Here is a 14514-nt window from a genome sequence, read left to right on the forward strand (position 1 = left end):
ATGTCCTGGCCTCAAGTGATCCTCCGGTCTCAGCTTCTCAGAGTGCTGGGATGACAGGCGTGAGCCACCGCGCCCTACCCAGTTTCCTCATTTGTAAAATGCTTCCTAAGATTGTCACCATAAGTAAATGAACAAAGAATGCACGTGTAGCCTGCAGCATACAGCAGGCGCTCAGTGAGTGGCAGGTTATTATTCCGTTTTGTTTTGTGTGCCAGGTTTATTATTCCCACTTAGTGTCAGCACCCCTGTGCTCGTGCCCCCCTACAAAGGGAGGGTCCAGAAGAGAAGCATCTGTCTTGGTCCCTGCTGTTCACAGGGGGCTCGCCCTGGCTGACACATAGCAGGACCCCGATAAATGAGCCACAGCTGTTATATGCCCAGCCATGCTTCGTAGGGGAGGAGGGGGTCTAGTGTCCCCATTTTACAGGAGAAAAACAGGCCCAGGTGGAGAATGGCCCACATAAGCTCGCACGGAGCAGGTGGCAGGGGTCGGCACTTTCGCCACACTGTGCCTCGCAGGCCCACAGTTAAGAACGAGGCCACCAAGACACTCTCTCGCAGAGGTGATCTAACAGGTTGGATGTGCCGGGCCTCTAGCCATGTGCAGCCTCTCTACCTGGCTCCTGGAAGGAACGGGGGCCCAGACAGCTTTTTCCACACCGGAGGCTCACATTACAACGCACAGACTTCCCGGAGGGCTGCCTGTCACATCACCTGGTCGCAGGCTCGGAATGCAGCCCTGCACCTTTAAATTCGGACTGCGTCAGGGAGTCCCGCCCCGAAGGGAGCGCGTCTGTCGGCTGGGGGGCGGGGCCTGCCCTTCATTGGCTGAACTGCGCAGTATTTTGGCACCTGTGCTCCGAACTCGAGCGCTCCGATTGGACTTAGGGCCTGCTTGTCTGCGTGCTGCGAAGTCCGCGGCCGCCCCCGGGGGCCCTCGACGTCGGGTTCCAGGGTCCTTCACGTTCCAGTCTCAGGCTGGTTCGAGCTCAGGGACCGTGGTCCCGCGGCCTCCTCCGGTTGTTGTGCGGAAGCTGCGACGCAGGTACAGCTGGAGCGCGGCGGGGCGGCCCCCAGGGTCGCCGGGCTCAGGGCTTGGCGCGCGACTGAACGCTGATCGGAGGCGTGGCCCGCGGTCACGGCTGGGGAAGGCGGGGAGGGGACCTTTGGGGGACCAAGGGCCGCGTTCGAATCCCAGCCCAGCCCCCTTCCCCTCTCGGTCTCTTAGTTTCCTTGCGAACGGGGCGTCACCCGCCCACCTAGGGCTGCTGCTGCGGGCTGCACCGCCCGGGCCCACGGCAGGCGCGTTTGGCAGAGGAGGGAAGGCCAGACGGCCTCCAGGGCCTCGTTGGGCAAACTCGGGTTATTTTCAGCTACCCGTGCCCTCTCCCGCTTCCCGGAGCTGGAAGGCTGTGGGCTGAGGCCTGAGCGACCCCGCCAGTGGTGGGGCTGAGTCCCAATTTAGACAGGTTGGGAGTATTTAAAGCGCTTTACAGTTTGCAAAGTAGATTCCTGGTCTCTCTGGGGGTGGGTGGCAGTATTGATTCCCGAGTCACGGATGAGGAGACTGAAACCGGCCTTGGGGCCGTGGCGGGTCACCCGGTTGGCCTGGGATCTCCCCACAGACCGTCTTATTTTTAGTCTGGGGCGAATAGGCGGGTGTACGGGGCTGAGTCACACAGCGCTTCGGGCTTTAGCTACTCCAGGCATCTGGTCACCTGGCAACTGGGCCCCTGGCACGACACTCTGGCAGGGCAGGTGGAAGTCCTTGGTGCCCGGGCAGGCTGTGATCTCATGGTCATCTGCTCAGGCCTCCCTGGGAGAGTTCTGCCTAGTGTCTAACTGATGTCCGAAGGTCACAGCCCAGCTCATCTCCCAGGGCCTGAGGGCAGTGTCACCCTCGCAGAACGTGAGGAATGTGGACTGGGTCCTAGATCTTTGCCTCCACTTCCCAAGTGCTGGGCCCCACCCAGTCACACACTTCAAGCCTGCCCACATCTGCCTCCCACTGCTGCGTATGCCATCTTACAGGTGAGCAAACGGGCTGGGCCCAGGCCCTCACCTTCCTTTCTCTGTTGCTTGGCCTCCCTGCAGCTGAGAAGCATCACCCACCACTACCTACACATTGTCCCAAGACTGAGAGGCCCAGAGAGCCCTCTGTACAGAGGCACTGGGCAGCCCTTTCTGCCCTGCCAAAGGGGCTTCAACCCTGAGAAGCACATCTGCATTGGCCTGCCCGGGCAGCTCGGGCCGTGTCACTCTGCCTGTGCTCTGACTCGGTAGCTCTGCCTCTTGGGGCTACCCTGTCAAGATTTGGAGGGTAACTGGTTCCAGTGGTCCCCCAGACTGGCTGGGGCCCCAAATTGTTCGTCTTCTCTGGACTTTGGGCTCTTCTGAAGAGGTTATCATAGAGGGCTGCCGTGCCCTCTGGTTAGGGACTTTCAGATAAGGCTGCTGCTGAGGACCTGGCCACCTGGCACAGGGAGAATCCGTCAGACTCTGTGAGTGATGAGAGTCTGGAGGCCTTGCAGTCGTGGGTTGGAGACCTCACCACTCACTTGTGAGCTGGCAGCCTGTGGCTCTGTAACATAGGGATGGAGATGATGACACCCTGGTGATGTCAGAGGTCCTGGAGGGTGGGCTCCAGGGAGAGCGGCCCCTTCCTCTACCTGCACAAGCCTCAGGGCCTTTGCGAGCTTCTTTCCAGGGAGTAGGTTGTTTGCAGCTTTGGGGGAAGGGGCTTGGCAGCTCCCTCATCTCCTCGTGAGAGATGGGGGATTGGGGCCCCAAAACCCAAGTTCATATCTCATCCCTGCCCTTTCTTAGGTACTTTACATGGTTTCCCAGGACCTTGGTGTCCTCCCCTGTGGATGGGTGGCCCCTTTCTCTTGAGAAATTCTCAGAAAACCCCCCTCATGGGCTGAGCTCTCTTACCCAGCATAAGGACAGCCAGAGCACCTGCCCACAGAGCCCCTCTCTCAGCCTGGCCACCTGCACCTGAGCTGCCCCTTCACCCCTGGCTCTCTTACAGGCAGACCATGGCAGAGTTCTCCCAGAAACGGGGGAAGCGGCGTGGCGACGAGGGGCTGGGCAGCATGGTGGACTTCCTCCTGGCCAATGCCCGCCTGGTGCTGGGCGTGGGCGGGGCTGCTGTGCTGGGCATTGCCACCCTGGCCGTGAAGCGGGTAAGGCCAGGTGGGTGGGTCATGCCTGAGGCTCCTGCAGGAGGACAACAGGGTTGGGCTTTTCAGAGGGGCCCTGGGGAGGGGTGGGGACTGCCCAAGGCCTTGCAAGACTGCACCTGCTTCTCCACCCTGCACCCTGGTCTCCTTTGCCCCTGGGCTTTGCTATGGCTGCCCAGACTTCATATACACTGATCTCTGTGACTCTGCCTGTAGTTCATTGACAGGGCCACTAGCCCACGGGACGAGGATGACACCAAGGGAGACAGCTGGAAGGAACTGAGCCTGCTCAAGGCCACACCACACCTGCAGCCCCGGCCTCCACCTGCTGCCCTCAGCCAGCCAGTGTTGCCCTTGGCCCCCTCACCCTCTGCCCCAGGTGAGTGGCACTCCTTCCCCTCTGTTGGTGTCACATTCGAGAGACGCAGCCCAGGCTTTGCCCTGACTGACTGTGCGGCCCTGTGCGAGTCCCTGCTTCTCTCTGGGTTGCGGGCTCCTCAGACATTTAATGGGGGTGGGGTTTCTTTGTCCTGCTCCTGGAGCAAAGTGGCAGCGTTGTGATAGTGGGGAGCTTTAGATGGGGAAACTGAGGCCCACAGGGGCGTGACTTACCTACCTACTCTGCATGAAGCTGTTTTAGCCATAGGGCCAGGGTGTTGGACTCTGGGACAATGAGAACTCGTCACCAAGCGCTCACTATATGTGAGGACCTGAACTGAGTGCCTTCTCAGGTGCTATTGCAGGTGAGGAAAGTGAGGCCCTGGGACGTCACACAGCTAGCTGTCGGTGGTGTTTTCTTAACTAATCACAGGCTGTTCCGACATGTTCCCCGCCCCTTCACTCTGCAGAGGGGCCTGCAGAAACTGGTCCTGAGGTGACACCACAGCTCAGCTCCCCAGCACCGCTGTGTCTGACACTGCAGGAGAGGCTGCTGGCCTTCGAGCGGGACCATGTGACCATCCCAGCAGCCCAGGTGGCTTTGGCCAAACAGCTGGCTGGCGACATTGCCCTGGAGCTGCAGGCCTACTTTCGGAGCAAGTTCCCGGAACTGCCCTTTGGGGCATTTGTGCCTGGGGGGCCACTGTATGATGGGCTGCAGGCAGGGGCCGCGGACCATGTGCGTCTCCTGGTGCCACTGGTGCTGGAGCCGGGCCTATGGAGCCTGGTGCCGGGCGTGGACACTGTGGCGAGGGACCCTCGCTGCTGGGCCGTGCGCAGGACTCAGCTTGAGTTCTGCCCCCGCGGGAGCAGCCCCTGGGACCGCTTCCTGGTCGGGGGCTACCTCTCTTCCCGCATCCTGCTGGAGCTACTCCGAAAGGCGCTGGCTGCCTCTGTCAACTGGCCGGCCATTGGCAGCCTTCTTGGGTGCCTGATCTGGCCCAGCATGGCCTCAGAGGAGCTGCTGCTCGAGGTGCAGCACGAGCGCCTGGAGCTCACCGTGGCTGTGCTTGTGGCAGTCCCTGGGGCCGATGCTGACGACCACCTCCTCTTGGCCTGGCCCCTGGAGGGGCTGGCGGGGAACCTCTGGCTGCAGGACCTATATCCAGTGGAGGCTGCAAGGCTGCGAGCCCTGGACGACCATGACGCTGGGACCCGCCGTCGGCTGCTGCTGCTGCTGTGTGCTGTCTGCCGTGGCTGCTCGGCCCTGGGGCAGCTGGGCCGGGGTCACCTGACCCAGGTGGTCCTACGTCTGGGGGAGGACAATGTGGACTGGACGGAGGAGGCCTTGGGTGAGCGCTTCCTGCAAGCCCTGGAACTGCTCATCGGCAGCCTGGAGCAGGCCAGCCTGCCCTGCCACTTCAACCCCAGCGTGAACCTCTTCAGCAGCTTGCGTGAGGAGGAGATTGACGACATTGGCTATGCGCTGTACAGTGGCCTACAGGAGCCTGAGGGGCTGCTGTAGGTGGGTGGGAACGGGTGGCTGGCGTGTTTTCTAATGCTGGGAAGCTGCGCCCACCTCCCTTCCGGGGATTTGAATAGTGGTTTTTCTCTAGCTTTTAGCCAGAACAAAAGAGGGTACATTACTTAAACCCAGGGCATCGGGATGTGCTTGGGCTATGGTGGCCGTAAACCCTGAGCCCAGAGAGCTTGGGTCACTGTCACCTGAGTACGGCTGGGCTGGCTCAGGCAGCTTGGAGTGCCAGCCATTTCTGCAAGCACCTTTTCAGCCCTTGGGGCCAACCCCAGGACCTTGGCTCTGTCCATCACCAGCAACCAATCCACCGACAGAATGTGGTTTCTGCCATCCTGGGCAGAAGCTAAAGGCCAACTTCACATTTCTGCTGAGAGAAGGCGACTTACCGCCTTCTCCGGCCCCAGCTCCAGGCGTTTTGAGGCCTCTGGTGCCTGGTGGTAGGTATGGTGTGTTTGTTCTGTCCCCCGGGCGCTGGAGTCACCTGGTGTCCCTGAATGACAGCTTTTTGGCTGTTAAAGGATGGCGTTTTCCTGCTGTCTTCTGTGCGTTTAGTTTTCTTGTTGTGTTCTCGAGCCCTGGAGCAGGAGCTCAGTGTGACTTGCTACCCACCTGATACCTCAGGGCAAGGCCCTTTTTCCCTCCAGCCAGGTGAGTGTTTTCTTCAAGCAGCTGAGGGCCCTGGGGGAGCTGAGGCTCTGTGCTGCGCCCCCAGCCCACAGCTGGGGCATATCACTGGAGCTCTTCCAGGCCCCACTGGAGAGCAGAGGGCCTGATCCCCCACCAGAGGGGTCCGGTGTGCAGAGCCGGCCTCCCAGTGTGCCAAAATGAACTGCTCTCAGCCGATGGCTGTATTCTGACTTTGAAGCCCGTTAGAGGTAGCAGGGGGGCTAGAGGAGGGAGATTCCACCTCCCTTCCCAAGTGATCCTCCTCCTGCCTCTGGTATCCTTCCTGCTGAAATGAAGCTCTGCTTCGAAGAGGTGAACAAGAATAAAAGAAAATTCTAACGTGTAACTCAGGCTGGATAAGGGGGTCTTGGCGCTTTCACACGTAGCTGTTGGGGGTTTTCTGTAAGTCCTGTGGCTTGTCCTGGCACTTAGGCAAGGGTGCTTGAGGTCAATTGGAGGTGGTAGAGTTTACTTTAAAAAGTAACATCTTGGCCGGGCGCGCTGGCTCAAACCCATAATCCCAGCACATTGGGAGGCCGAGGCGGGTGGATCCTGGGGTCAAGAGATCAAGACCATCCTGGCCAACATGGTGAAACCCCATCTCTACTAAAAAGATAAAAATTAGCTGGGTGTGGTGGTGGGTGCCTGTAGTCCCAGCTACTTGGGAGGCCAAGGCAGGAGAATCGCTTAAATCCGGGAGGTGGAGGTTGCAATGAGCCGAGATCACACCACTGCACTCCAGACTGGCGACAGAGCAAGACTCTGTCTCAATAAATAAATAAATTAATTAATTAATTAAAAAGCATTTTGGCCAGGTGCCGTGGCTCACGCCTGTAATCCCAGCACTTTCGGAGGCTGAGGTAAGTGGATCACCTGAGGTTGGGAATTCAAGACCAGCCTGACTAACGTGGAGAAACTCCGTTTCTACTAAAAATTCAAAAAATATTAGCTGGGCGTGGTGGTGCATGCATGTAATCCCAGCTACTTGGGAGGCTGAGGCAGAAGAATTGCTTGAACCCGGGAGGCAGAGGTTGTGGTGAGCTAAGATTGCGCCATTGCACTCCAGCCTAGGCAACAAGAATGAAACTCTGTCTCAAAAATAAAAAATAAAAAAAAATCATCTCAGTCTGTTTGGGCTGTGATAACAAAATGCCATAGACTAGGTGGCTTATAAACATCAGAAATTTATGTCTGACCATTTTGGAGGCTAGAAGTCCAAGAATGAGTCACAAACAGATCCCATGTTTGGTGAGGGCCCACATACTGGTTCATAGGTGTCCCCATCTAGCTGTCCTCGTGGAGGAAGCGGGGAAATGCTCTCCTAGGGTCTCTAAAGGAAACTAAGCCCACCCATGGGGTGGGGGCCCACACTCATGATCGAATCACTTCCCAAAGGCTGCATCTGCTGTTAGCAGTGCCTTGGGGGTTAGGATCTCAACATACAAGTTTAAGGGGACACAAACTTTCTGTGACAAGTACGGTACATGGAAGGAACAGATGAAAAGCTTTGTGTTGCTTTAGTACTGGGAACCAACCAGTTTGGGATGTTTCTTCCTGCAAGGCTGAACCGAGCCCCACACCATACTTTCTGTAATCAGTGGGCTGTTGATGGCCCTTCAGCCATGCCCATCAGTTTTTAGAAACTTGTGTTTTATTTATTTATTTATTTATTTATATATATATATATATATTTTTTTTTTTTTTTTGAGACGGAGTCTCGCTCTGTCGCCCAGGCTGGAGTGCAGTGGCCGGATCTCAGCTCACTGCAAGCTCCGCCTCCCGGGTTTACGCCATTCTCCTGCCTCAGCCTCCCGAGTAGCTGGGACTACAGGCGCCCGCCACCTCGCCCAGCTAGTTTTTTGTATTTTTAGTAGAGACGGGGTTTCACCACGTTAGCCAGGATGGTCTCGATCTCCTGACCTTGTGATCCGCCCGTCTCGGCCTCCCAAAGTGCTGGGATTACAGGCTTGAGCCACCGCGCCCGGCTATTTATTTTTTTTCTTTTGAGACGGAGTCTCTGTCGCCGAGGCTGGGGTGCAATGGCGCGATCTTGGCTCACTGCAATCTCTGCCTCCCAGGGTTAAAGCAATTCTGCCTCAGCCTCCCGAGTAGCTGGGACTACAGGTGCGCACTACCACGCTCGGCTAATTTTTGTGTTTTTAGTAGAGATGGATTTTCACCATGTTGGCCAGGATGGTCTGAATCTCTTGACCTCATGATCTGCCTGCCTTGGCCTCCCAAAGTGCTGGGATTACGGGCATGGGCGACCGCACCCGGCCAGGAACCTGTGTTCTCTACCTCCCCTTGCACCTCTCTGTGGCTGCACAAGTGGGGAGGAAACTTGCCCCGCCTTGCGCAGGTGAGAGGCCAGGGCATCTTATCCCCCTCACCCCCAAGAGCCAAAGCCAGGGCTCACTTCCTATCACCAGATGACAGATGTGGGCTGGGGAGGGCTCTGGTCTGCGTGCACGGCTGCTTCCAGCCTAGCCGTGCCACTTGTGCCCTGCTGGTCCTTCCTCCACTTACGTCCTGAGGGGACTCCCCTACCCCTTCCAGCTGTGACCGCAGGACCCAAGGGAAGCAGAACCGTGCCGAGCAAATGGAATAGTGGTGTAGGCCTCTGGGTGTTGGGTGCAGGGCAGGGGACGGGCACAAGGGCTCTTTGCAGAGGATATTATAAGGGTCCAAGGCAGGAGACACTTGACCAAGGTCCATTCCAATCACTTGGTGCCTTGATGCTGGAGAGCTTTGAGTAGTTTCCCTGGCGGTGGAGGGGCAGCAAGGGAGCAGTCTGGGGCAGAGCCTATGCCTCAGTCTTCTCATCTTTTAACTGGGGGGTCACGCAATGCCCAATCCCAGGTGCTTGTGACGATTAACTGGGATAGGCAGTGCTAACGTAATGCCTGGGAATGAGGACTGGTGGGCCTAGTTGTGCCTCACCCTCCAGCCACATCCAAGCCCCAGCACAGCAAGGTGCTCCCAGCTGCCAGGCCAGCCCCTGGTCAGAGTGCAGCTGTCCGGGAAGCAAGCTCAGTCTAGAGTCCCTCTCCTTAGATGGCCAGACCCCAACACAAGCCTGATGTAGGCCAATCTGTAGAGGCTACTTGCTTCAGGTAGCTCTAAATTTGCCATCTCAAACCATGGCTTGAAAAAAAAAAAAAAGAAAAATCCAGGATAAGTTAAAAGCATTCATGGTTCATGTTCATGGTTCCATCACCTAGCCAAGGTTAACGTCTGGGTCTTCCGTTTCTAGCCAGAGAAATGGAAACAAATCAGTTTTGCTAAGAACTTTGCATGACCTCAGGCCCTGGGCTGCTGGGTCTTGGGCTGTCCTGATGGGCTGTGAAATCCCACCCACTCCCTTCCCCACAAGGCAAGGACAGCCCCCGCCCTGCCTGCCTGGGAGCAGGGTATGGGCTTGCCCAGGCCTCAGTGTCTTAACACTCAGAACCTTTGGCTGTGGTGACTCAAATTCCTTGTTTTACTTTCACCAAGTGACCCAGAGCCAGGAGCCTTGATGACTGTGGTAAGGCAGTGACTACCCCTGCTCAGAATGCAAGGATCGCTAGGGAAGATTGTAGAAGAAAAAGGACTCCAAAAATGGAGAATCTAAATGTAGTCGTTTGCAAATGTCACCCATAGATCCTCTGCCCCTAACTCTGATAAATTTCACCAAATAGCATTTCCTTTTTCTAAATCCACTTGTATGCACTTCACACTTCTCTTCAGGAAAACTTAGCTGTGGGATTGTCCTCAAACGGGGACCATTTATTCCCGTAGAGCTGACCTGTTCAGAGCTCGTTTCCCTATCTGCTGCTAATATTTTAAAAAGCAAACAAAAAAACAGCCAGGTATGGTGGCTTATGCTTGTAATCCCAGCATTTTGGAGGTTGAAGTGGGAGGACTGCTTCAGGCCCGGGGTTCGAGACCAGCCCGGGCAATATAGTCAGACATCTCTACAAAAAATAATTAGCCAGGTGTGGTGTATACCTGTGGGCCCAGCTACTCAGGAGGCTGAGGTGGGAGGATGGCTTGAGTCCAGCAGGGCGAGGCTGCAGTGAGCCATGATTATCCCTGGGATTACAGGCTGGTCTCAAACTCCTGGCTTCAAGCAATTCTCCCAGCTCAGCCACCCTAAGTAGTGGGATTACAGGTGTCAGTCACTGTGCCCGGCCAATATTTGCATTTTAATGACATTTTGCTTTTGTAATCTCTCTCTCTCTATATATATATTTTAAATCTTAATTCCTTAAGGTTGTAGTGGAGAAAACCCAGGTGGGTTCCAAAGACAAACACCAGTGACTCTGGTGACCTGCACTGGGTCATCTATGCACTGCTTGCTGAATTCCTGAGACAATGAGACCAATTCGTTCAGCAGGCTGGGGCCTCTGGCAGGCAGGGAGGCCACTGGGGCTCACTTGCTTGCATGGGTTTCAGAAGGAACCTTCCAGGTTCAGACTGCAGGCCAGACCCTGACTATATATTAGTGTTTTCCAGAGGGACAGAACCAATGGGCTGTATGTATATATAGAAAGGGAGTTAATTAGGGAGAAGTAGCTCACAGGATTACACAGTGAAGCTCCAGAATAGGCCGTCTACAAGCTGTGGAGAGAAGCCGGTAGCGTGACTCAGTCCAAGTCCAAAAGCCTCAAAACCAGGAAAGCCCACAGTGCAGCCTTCAGTCTGTGGCAGAAGGCTCCAGGAAGCTGCTGGTGCAAGTCCCAGAGTCCAAAGGCCAAAGAACCTGGAGTCTGATGTCCAACAGGAGAGAAGAGGAGGCAAACATCTGGCACAGGAAGAGGGAGAGGGCTGGAGAAGACTCAGCAAGCTGCTCACCCCCCTTCTTCCACCTGTTCTAGCTGTGCTGGCAGCCGATTGGATGGTACCCACCCACATTCAGGGTGGGTCTTCCTCTCTCAGTCTACCGAGTTGTGTCGGTCTCCTCTGGCAACACTGTTACAGGCACCCAGAAAAAAACCCAACCGTCTGAGCATCCCTTAATCCAATGTAGTTGACACCTAACATTAACCACTGCACCAGCACCACCTGTGTGTGAGCTGGTGGTCTAAGGTGGGGATGGGGTGCCCAGATCTGTCCCTGGTAGGGAGGGTCAACAGGTGAGTGGCAACACCCAGGTGAGCATATTGAGCTGGGGTCACCATCCAGCTGAATATGAACATCCCAGGTCCTCGGCTGGATTCTAGAAGAGGCTGGTAGTGAATTCATCCTGAAGGGCAGTGGGGTCTCTGCCATGTCTCAAAAGCCAGTGCCTCCAGGGGCAGGCCCCAGCGCTGTTGGGCACATTGAGCCTGGCTCTGGGGGGTGAGGGGCTGGGTGTTGGTGACAGGGCTTATTTTTAATTCTGGATGCTCTAAGTATCCAGTGTGGGATCAGGCAGACTCCTCAACCACTACCAGTTGTGTGGGGTGGTCTCTCGTTTCCTCTGCTGTTAAGTGCAAGCAGTCACCTGGGGAAGCATGTGCAGGACATCAGCCACGCTTCTTTTTTTTTTTTTTTTTTGAGATGGAGTCCTGCCGTCGCCCAGGCTGGAGTGCAGTGGCGCGATCTCGGCTCACTGCAAGCTCCGCCTCCCAGGTTCACGCCATTCTTATGCCTCAGCCTCCTGAGTAGCTGGGACTACAGGTGCCCCCACCATGCCCAGCAGCCAGTTTTTTGTATTTTTAGTAGAGACAGGGTTTCACCGTGTTAGCCAGGATGGTCTCAATCTCCTGACCTCGTAATCTGCCCACCTCGGCCTCCCAAAGTGCTGGAATTACAGGTGTGAACCACCACGCCCGGCACCCAAGGCTTCTTTGCCAAGATGGCAGGGAAGCCTCCAGTTATGCCATGGGCTCTCAGCTTTGGTGTGGAGAGCAGGGAGGGGCTTTTTACAAAACTCTGATGGGGTTGGGGGGTACATGGCATCGGGGACTAGGTTTCAAGGCCAGGCTAGCTGCTTGGTAGAGGAAAGCACTTAACCCAGTGGAGACATGGTTCCTGCAGAAAACGGACAGTAGATGCTGTCTTGCCGGCAGCTGGAGGTTGAAACCACTGTATGTGACATCCTGGCCAGTGCCTAGTCTCAGCTAGATCCAGCAAGGCTGGGGTGGGGGGTCATTTTCTTCTCCTTGGTTGTGCATTGCACAAGCTGCAGATGTGGCTCAACACAGGGACTAAAAACCCTTCCAGTAAATGTCGATGGGGTACGATGCGCTGCATGCTGCTAACCTGAGTGGGCTGAGAGACTTGGAAATTCCAACAGGTTTGATTTGTGAAGCTTTAATTTGCAGTCGTGCCTGACTGTAAGCCTTCACTAGAGAGCCTCAATATGAACAAGAACACCCCATTATGGATGAGGCAACTGGGGCTCCAGGGATGAGGGCGCACACCCAGGGTGGCAGAGCAGGCCGGGAAGCAGGAGCTGAGCCTGGGTCTGTTTGATTTCAGATGCCTAGCCCAGTCCATGGTGCAGCCCAATCCTGCAGTTTGGTTTTGAGACACGCAGGAGTTGCCTGTAGAGATGTAAAAACCACAAAGGCATCTGGTATCCAGAAACTATGAAGAACTCCTACAGCTCAACAACAAAGACAACCCAATTTAAAAATGGGTGACGAGATCGGGCGCGGTGGCTCACGCCTGTAATCCCAGCACTTTGGGAGGCCGAGGCTGGTGGATCACCTGAGGTCATGAGTTTGAGACCAGACTGGCCAACATGGTGAAACCCCGTCTCTACTAAAAATATAAAACAAATTAGCTGGGTATGAAGGCGGATGCCTATAATTCCAGCTACTTGGGAGGCTGAGGCAGGAGAATTGCTTGAATCCAGGAGGCAGAGGTTGCAGTGAGCCAAGATCATACCACTGCACACCAGCCTGGGCACAAGAGCGAAACTCCATCTCAAAAAAAAAAAAAAAAAAAAAAAAAAAAAGGTGAAGAACTTAAATAGACATTCTCCAAAGAATGTATACCAATGGCCAATAAGTAAGCCTATGGAACGATGATCAATGTCATTAGTGACTAGGAAAATGCAAATCAAAACCACAATGAGATGTCACTTCATACCCACTAGGATGACAATACACTAGGATGGCTATAATACAAGAAAAGGAAAGGAACAAGTGTTCACAAGGATATGGAGAAGCAGTAACCTTGGTTTGCTGCTGGTGGGTGTAAAATGGTGCATCCACTGTGGGAAAGTTTAGAGGTTCCTCAAAAAGTTAAAACGTGGAGTTATGGTATGAAACTACAACCCCATTCCTAGGCATATGCCCAAAATAACTGAAAACAGGTCATCAGACACTCATACACCAATGCAACAACAGTGCTATTCACAATAGCCAAAAGGTGGAAACAACTCAAATGTCCATAAACTGACAAATGGATAAACTCGTGGTATATTCATACAGTGGACTATCAGTCATAATCATCAAGGACTGACACATGCTACAATGTGGATGAGCCTGACAAACATTTGCCAAGTCAAAGAAACCAGACACAGGAGGTCATGTATGGTAGGATTCCATTTTCTGTTTTCTTGAGACAGAGTTTCACTCTTGTTGCCCAGGCTGGAGTGCAATGGCCCAATCTCAGCTCACTGCAACCTCTGCCTCCTGAGTAGCTGGGATTACAGGCGTGAGCCACCACGCCCTGGCTAATTTTTGTATGTTTAGTAGAGATGGGGTTTCATCATATTGGTCAGGCTGGTCTTGAACTCCTGATCTCAAGTGATCTGCCTGCTTTGGCCTCCCAAAGTGCTAGGATTACAGGTGTGAGCCACTGTGCCCAGCCTGGTATGATTCCATTTAAACAAAATATACAGAGTAGGTAAATCCATAGAGACAAAAAGTGGTTGGTGGTTCCCCGGGGCTGGGAGAGGCAAAACCACACATGCAGGGCCACAACCCACACCCACTCAGAGATGCTCCAGGAACAATCTCAGGAATCTGCATTTATAAAAATCCTCCCCTGGCCGGGCGCGGTGGCTCAAGCCTGTAATCCCAGCACTTTGGGAGGCCGAGACGGGCGGATCACTAGGTCAGGAGATCGAGACCATCCTGGCTAACACGGTGAAACCCCGTCTCTATTAAGAAATACAAAAAAAACTAGCCGGGCGAGGTGGCGGGCGCCTGTAGTCCCAGCTACTCGGGAGGCTGAGGCCGGAGAATGGCGTGAACCCGGGAGGCGGAGCTTGCAGTGAGCTGAGATCCGGCCACTGCACTCCAGCCTGGGTGACAGAGCGAGACTCCGTCTCAAAAAAAAAAAAAAAAAAAAAAATCCTCCCCAATACTCCACCAGGACACAGAGCCACTGGTCTATGGGGCCAGGAGCATAAGACCTGAGAACAATTCTAGTTTCTTCAACAACTAGCAACATGACTGGGCAACTCACACCCACCCCTGCTCATCTTCTAAACTGTAAATCAGAGTCCATATGGCTTGTATTATTCATAAGGTTTTTGTGAAGGCAAACAGGGAACATGGCCACCACTGGAAAAAGTGGAAGATGGAAAGTTAGTGATCTGAATCTGAACCTTTCATTGGACATCTGTGCTCTGAGGGACCATCTGTGGGGTGGGAAGAAATTGGGCAGTGCTTACCATGTGGAAAGGGAGGAAGGGCTGTCCACATGGGACACGAGGGACAAACATGAGGGACAGAGGCTGGTGAGACCTTCCAGGGTGAGCTCCTTCCAGCACTGGCTGATACCTGTTGCTTCTGCAAATGTTCCCCAGACCCTCTGCACTCTCACAGG

General features: G+C 54.8%; 1 protein-coding gene across 3 annotated transcripts; it reads left to right on the forward strand.

The window, feature by feature from the left end:
- Positions 1–916: 916 nt before the first annotated feature.
- Positions 917–6109, forward strand: MIEF2 (mitochondrial elongation factor 2). Of its 3 annotated transcripts, none has more exons than XM_077970490.1 (5): positions 917–1045; positions 1811–2031; positions 3032–3185; positions 3399–3561; positions 4031–6109. In XM_077970490.1, the coding sequence occupies exons 2-5, from the start codon at positions 2018–2020 to the stop codon at positions 5083–5085; spliced, it is 1386 nt and encodes a 461-aa protein (XP_077826616.1). In that variant the 5' UTR covers positions 917–1045; positions 1811–2017; the 3' UTR covers positions 5086–6109. The 3 variants fall into 3 exon arrangements, with proteins under 3 accessions (XP_077826616.1, XP_014974250.1, XP_001095207.3); XM_015118764.3 differs by having other exon boundaries at positions 1880–2031; XM_001095207.5 differs by lacking the exon at positions 1811–2031.
- The last annotated feature ends 8405 nt before the right edge of the window (positions 6110–14514 follow it).

The sequence above is a fragment of the Macaca mulatta genome, chromosome 16, assembly GCF_049350105.2.
Source record: "Macaca mulatta isolate MMU2019108-1 chromosome 16, T2T-MMU8v2.0, whole genome shotgun sequence".
Lineage (NCBI taxonomy): Eukaryota > Metazoa > Chordata > Mammalia > Primates > Cercopithecidae > Macaca > Macaca mulatta.